Genomic DNA, 6,961 nt, shown 5'->3' on the forward strand with positions numbered 1-6,961 from the left:
ATTTTATCCGATTAAAAGGTTGTTACAATATCGATTCATATTCGATTACAGATGAATTATATTTCACAAAACATCGAAAGATGTAACTTTAATAGTGAGTTTATTTTTACTTTCACTTCAATTTTATGTATTTTTAATTTTTTTTTAATATTTTAGGTAGTATATTTGAATTAAAACTTTACTGTTAACTTTAAAAATTCATATATATAAATTAATAATTGATCTTAAAAAATATTTATATTTTTATATAATAGTTCAGGCAGGAAAAATTCTGGCTTCGCATTTGTATATGGATCGAGTCGTAGCAAGCACGTACGTCGATAGTGAGAGGAGAAGTCGTATGATGGAATATGCAATATCTACCGCAGGACTAGCGATCATTATACGCATAGTGTAAACAGAGTTGCTTTATTGGTCTTTTCTGCATAAAAACTTGGTTTCATTGATTAATTGCAACCTGCTAGAATAAAAGGACAGGGGCGAGGGATCGAGGTGGCTTTTTTTTTATGGTAAAATTGTAATATTTAATATAAAAATTCTTTAGTTATTAAATGAAATTAATATAATGATAATTATTTGATATTTTTTGTTGATATTTTTATTTGCACACTAGAGCAAGTATGTAAAATAATTCTTTCTATATATAATAATACTAGAAAACAAAATGACAATCTAAATAAAAACACTTCAATAACCCAATAACAATTCAATCATTACAAAATCAAATGTATCAATTTAGTTATTTCATGATATACACGTGTCAACCAATCAACCCGAAAATACCAGACAAGCATAATAATATATACGTATTATATAATAATAAGAAAATAATTACCTTCATGATCAACTAATTCATTCAAGCAAAAATTGTGAAGTAAGAAAGAGGAAAGGGGTTTATTATCAAAATCAAGAAGATCGGGGATTGAGCTGTTACTCTGGGAAGAATAAAACCCTAAATTCCTTTATTTTTTCTTTTATCTCCCTTCAATTTATTTCTTTTTCTTTCTTTTTTCTGATTGGTTTGATGCTTTTATATACTCTTGCATTCTTTATCTCGTGTTTAAAATAGCATTCCGTGTGTTTATAAACTTGCTGCCAAGTATATATATTAGCCTTGCTCTTCGTTAAACTTGCATCCAAGCTCCTTTTGTTTATACGATCTGTAAAAGCTAGCAATGGAAGGGTTCCCCATCTCCTACAATTTCACTTGTCTTGTTTTGCTTCTGACATGGAGCTTGATCGTTTATCTCTACTACTCTTTCTGGTGGAGGCCCGAGCTAAGGCTTAGAAAGCAAGGAATCAGAGGTCCCCCGCCTAATTTTCTACTGGGAAACATTCCAGAAATTAAGCAAGCTACAGTTCAGAATAGAAGTGAAAGTACTCCAAGCATGGAAAGCGACAGTTTTTCAGGTTTCCCAAGTTTCAAGCAGTGGTGCAAGAAATATGGTATTTTCTTGCATAATTATACAATTCTTTTGCTGTATCACATTTCTTTTCATCTGGTGTGCATGGGTGCGCCCTTTTATCATAAAATTATTTAGGGATATTAATTATTTCAACATTATGGTGTGGTTAATTACTTTTCAAAAAATGACAGGTAACACGTACATGTTTAAACTTGGGGCGTTGCACTTCTTGTATGCCACTAATCCGTTCATGGTGAAGGAAATAAAACTCTTTAGATCGTTGGACCTGGGAAAACCTGCTTATCTACAGAAGGACAGGGGAGTTCTGTTAGGCAAAGGCGTTATTACATCAAATGGACCGGCTTGGTCTCACCAGAGAAAGATTTTAAGCCCCCAGCTCTATGTGGACAAGGTCGGCTTAAATTGAATTTACAGCTTAATTAATTCTCAGTTTATGATGTGGGGACCTTATGTTATGCAGGATACTTTGAATATAATTGTTGAATCTGGTATCACTGTGATTAAATCATGGGAAAGAATATTAATGGAATCCAAGGATGGATTAGATGCAGATATCATGGTGGATAGCCACATGAGAAGCTTCACCTCCTGCATAATCTCAAAGCTTATGTTCGGGCATGATCATTGTAGAGGAATGAACGTAACTGCAAGGTGTCACACTCTTTTTAAGGCAATGGGAACACCAACGACAATTGGGATTCCATTCTTGAGGCAAGTCCTCTCCTCTCCTCGATCTCCTTGTATATACATATATGTAATTAAGCAATGGTGGGTTGTCAATTGCACTCATTTTTTTGTCCTTGAATCAGATATCTTCCTACTAAAGCAAATAGAAATGCTTGGAGATTGGCAAAGGAGATCCATTCGATGATTTTGGACATAGCCAAGAACCGCTGTGGATCTAGCACAACTAAGGACATATTGCAAGTGATCTTGGAAGGTTCCGAAAATGGTGGGCCTGGTCCATCAAGTGCTCATGAGTTCATAGTTGATAACTGCAAGGATATGTTGCTCGCTGCCTCTGAGGGGACTGCTATTTCTGCAATGTGGGGTTTAATGCTATTAGCTTCAAATCCTGAATGGCAAGCTCGTGCCCGGTCCGAAGTTAAGCAAGTCTGTGGTGGTCATCTCCCGAATTTCAATATGCTTGGCAAGATGAAAGTGGTAGGTAGCTGATTGGTCCATTAAAAGCACATATAATTAACTAGTCATTTTAACTTCAATATACCCTTAATTAACTGCAGTTAAAGATGGTGATATTAGAGGTGCTCAGGCTTTACCCGCCAGTGGCGTTGGTATCAAGGCGAGCCCTGCAAGATGTGAAGCTTTGTAATATGCAGGTTCCAAAAGGTGTAAACATTTGGATATGGGCACCAGCATTGCACCGCGACCCTGACCTTTGGGGGCCTGACGCGGACAAGTTCAATCCTGAAAGGTTCATTGACGGAGTTTCAGGTGCATGCAAGTCTTCACATGCCTATATACCTTTCGGAGTTGGGGCTCGGCTGTGTCCCGGCAATAAATTAGGGATGATACAATTGAAAGTCTTGCTTGCTATGATCTTATCCAGTTTCAATCTTAGCATCTCCCCAAACTATCGTCACTCCCCTACCTTGGGTTTGCTTTTGGAGCCCGAGCACGGTGTTAATCTTGTCATTCAGAAGATATGATTCCTGAGGGTGGACAGCTCAAGGATGCTTAGAATAAAATAGTAAATTAAAATGAATAAACTGGTGGCCTGAACTTGTAAAGCTTTGCCAACTAAGGCAAACAGACAAATAGCTAGAGATGAAAGCCACTTCTTCAATGTGTATCGTCCTCCAATGTACAAGATGATAGTATTATAATTAATAATAAGATAAAAATGAAAACTCGAGTAACCTAAATACAAGACAACAAAACTAGTGAAACCAAATTAACGCCAATGCACTGGAGATCATGCACTGCAAACATCTTTTTTCTTGAAAGCAATTTGAGCAATTCTGCGAATCTCTAATGCAGTAACGGTAAAAACCCCTGAAAAAAAACTTGAACTAAACTGGCAGATTTTGCCTCTTTGTGTACTTGAGGATTCCCCCCCCCCCCCCCCTCTTTCTGATTTTGGTAGCCTGCCGTTTAATTTCTTATCATAGGATGTGCAGGTGTCTGATCATCAATCCACTGGTTCCGCAGGATATATATTAAACACTCTTACGTGATGGATATGGGTGTCATGCTCTCTTAAATTAATACGCTTATAGCCGCTGACCGCATAATCCCGTTCAAGAACCCACATATAGTAGCTGGAACACCAGCCTTTCCCGTGATGGGAGGCTCTAAACACCAATGAAAACTTCCGAGGAAGTGAGCTAGCGTCTGAAATTGCACAGTGTTCAATATCAGGTATAGAACAAGCAGAAACAATAGAAAGGGATAGTCCCTTAACTCATCCAGGGAAGGGGGTGTTCTTGAGTACACAAGAAAACTAGAGGTGCGTTAAAACCGTTTTTCTTTTCAATTTTTAGTTTTCCTTTTCTTTTCTGGTTTTTCTTTTTCAATAAAAAAGTTTAAAAATATATTCAATATTTATTAAAAATGAATATAAATTTTACACCAGAAAAATAAGAAATATATCAAGATTACACCTATTTTTTAAAAAAATCAAAACCATATTTTATAACAATCACCTTAATATTTTGTATTTGAAATAATCTAATTATATATTTTTTTCATTCAAATTAAGAACTACCATTGTATATAAAAAAAATATTGTCTGTCTTTTCTTTATTTAGAAAAAATGAGAAACTTTGTAAAGAAAAATTATGAAAAACTTTTATAATATATTTTTCAAATTTAGTATATTTTCCAGTTTTTTGGATTAAAAAAATATGGCATATGAACAAAAAGTTCTAGTTTTTTCTTTTTTTCTGACTATAATTTTTTATAAAGTTAAAGTATTCTTATGTTTCTAAAAAAAAATTAAAATCTTTAGAATTCATGTCTAACATGTATATCATGGGTCTTACATAGATAGATACATGGGGCGCCCCTGTGTGCCGTACAAAATAGGAATTCCAAAAGAAATGGGAAAGAAAACAAAATCCTAATAATACAAAGCTATTGGGTTACGCCTAGTTATAACTATATTATAATTAAAAACAAAAAACTAAAATGCCAGCTCATTATCTTACAGTTTATTGTGAGTTTAGAATTGTGATTTTTTTATTATTATTCTTTTTATGTTATATTATTTGTTTTTGATCAGTACTGATCATATCTATTTGTGTTTTTTAAGATATGAAAGTTTTCATAAGATTTTAAAGTTTAATTATGGGTCTATTTAATAAGATATGGCTTTAGTTTGTAGGATTAAGATATGATTAAAATACTAAGAACTAAACTGAGAAAAAAAAAAACCATGATGGCCTATCTCAAATTCGCAAGATAAAGTTATATTTAGTCCTCATGTTTTTGAGTTTTTTTTTTTTGTATAAAATTCCATTTTATTTATATTTCAATCTTCAAGTTTGAGAGATAAAATTAAAGGTGTCAAAAAATAAAATAAAAAGAAATAAATTCATTTCCCGTCCACATCATGACAAAAACAAATTGTTCTTTATATTAATAAGTTTTATTTTATGATAGGAGTTCCATTGAGTTTTTCCCTTTATTTTGCCGGGTAAAAAAAAAGTAAATTGAGGTTGAGCAATAAAAGTCTTTCAATTTTATTTGCATTTTTGGATTAATTTAGATCCCGTTTGTTTACTGGAAAGTAATTTTTTTTAAAAAAGTAATTTCCTTGAAAAATAGGTTCCTGAAAAGTAAATTATTTTTTGATATTTGGTAGTATCATAGAAAATAAGTTAGAAAATATTTTCTAGTATTTAACTATGTTATGGAAAATGAGCTGAAAAATAAATTGTTAATATTTTTTTTCAAGTTTATTAAAATCTAATTTCATAAATCATCTCAAATAAAATAAATAACAATCAAAAGAATAAGGACCAAATCTGATAGATAAAAAAAATTCAATTATGAAAATGTTAAGAGAAAAGCAAATAACAATCATAAAAATGAGAACTAAAATTGATATAAAAATCAAATTAAATCAAATTCTAAAGAATAAAACAGAAAAAAAAAGATTCAAAACAAAATATATAGCAATTAAAAGTTTGAGGATCAAATTTGATATAATCAGCAAATAATATGACATTTCTAAATTTTTCACAGCTTCTGAAAAGTATTTTCCACCCAAAATAAAAAGAAAATATTTTCCTGAAAACCAAGTCAAAGTTTCTTTTAACTGGAAAATGTTTTCTGTTGACCAACTTTCTAATAACAAACAAACATAGAAAATTTTTAAGAAATAGTTTTCAGAAAACCATTTTTCATTAAACAAATAGGGTTTTAGAGGTGTTTTGGATTGAGAAATTAATTTATTGAGATTATAAAAGTATTTTCTAAATATTTTTAGGTTAAAATAAGTTAAAAAATATTTTTTAAAATTAAAAAACCTCATTTTAATTTTTTTTATTATCTATTTGATAGTCAAAATTTGAAAAAGCAACAACGCATTATTTCTTTTTTTTTAAAAAAAAAAAAAAGATAATAAGAGCCAAACGACGTCCGCCCCTTGAACCAAAAATATAGGAAGACTTAAATAAGTTAAAATAAAATAAAATAAGAAGCCCTTATATTTTGGCCGTCTCAAGGCGTGCTGACAATTTTTCACCTTAACTTTTTTAATTTTAATTTTAATTAATTAAAATAGATTGGTTAAAAATATGTTTGGGATGCACGGCCTGGCAGATATTTAGTTTTATTTGAAATTAATTAAAATGTTTTTTGGATTTTATTTAATAAAATATTTTTCAATTTTTACTTGTTTTTTAAAAAGAGTATAACCTTTGTTTATATTTTATTTTTCAATGTATTATTTTAATTCATCAATAATATTTTTTTATACAAATAAAATTTATTTTTTAAAATAAGAAATATTTATTTTTAAATTATATTATTGATATGTTCGGCTTTGTGTAATAATTTTTATAGCGTGAATTTATTTAATTAGTTTGTTTATCTTTTAAGTCATTTATTTTTTAGAATGTAGATTTATCTTTTATTTATTTAAATAAATAAATACACAAACAAATGCATATCTCATTTTATCTTATACAATATCTTGATCTTGCTTGCTTGTATAAACTTTTTAATTTAAATTTTAAACTTTTTTTATATAAAAAAACATATTAAAACAACTTGCATATCCAGTATTTTTTTAAAAAAAATTTATAACCAGCGAATAGCGGTTAAATGGTTAGTAACTAACTAAACAATACAGGAAAGGCCAGTAATCACATTTCTTACATGTGATGGAATGTTTTAGCAATTGATTGTATTTCTATATCCCAAACCCCTTGTAATTTTCAATCTAAACTCTTGGCTGTGGAATATTGATCGAATGGCTTAGAAGCACGTTCACACCAACCAAACCCAAACAATACATCAAGTTCTAAGGTGCATAAAAGCAATGAAGTAATAAAATTACAAATAAA

General features: G+C 30.5%; 1 protein-coding gene across 1 annotated transcript; it reads left to right on the forward strand.

Moving 5' to 3' along the window:
• The first annotated feature begins 1,068 nt into the window (after positions 1-1,068).
• LOC7475547 (cytochrome P450 714C2) lies at positions 1,069-3,298 on the forward strand. Its single transcript, XM_024611234.2, has 5 exons — positions 1,069-1,446; positions 1,598-1,818; positions 1,888-2,138; positions 2,237-2,591; positions 2,672-3,298. The coding sequence occupies exons 1-5, from the start codon at positions 1,176-1,178 to the stop codon at positions 3,095-3,097; spliced, it is 1,524 nt and encodes a 507-aa protein (XP_024467002.1). The 5' UTR covers positions 1,069-1,175; the 3' UTR covers positions 3,098-3,298.
• Positions 3,299-6,961: the final 3,663 nt, after the last annotated feature.

This window comes from Populus trichocarpa, chromosome 10 (genome assembly GCF_000002775.5).
Source record: "Populus trichocarpa isolate Nisqually-1 chromosome 10, P.trichocarpa_v4.1, whole genome shotgun sequence".
NCBI classification, from domain to species: Eukaryota; Viridiplantae; Streptophyta; class Magnoliopsida; order Malpighiales; family Salicaceae; genus Populus; species Populus trichocarpa.

Bases quoted from the DNA above. Each gene is read 5' to 3' on its own strand.
- LOC7475547 (XM_024611234.2), top strand. From the start codon at position 1,176: ATGGAAGGGTTCCCCATCTCCTACAATTTCACTTGTCTTGTTTTGCTT. The intron at 1,447-1,597 runs GTATTTTCTTGC...AAAAAATGACAG, and splicing joins GCAGTGGTGCAAGAAATATG to GTAACACGTACATGTTTAAA. The intron at 1,819-1,887 runs GTCGGCTTAAAT...TATGTTATGCAG, and splicing joins CCCAGCTCTATGTGGACAAG to GATACTTTGAATATAATTGT.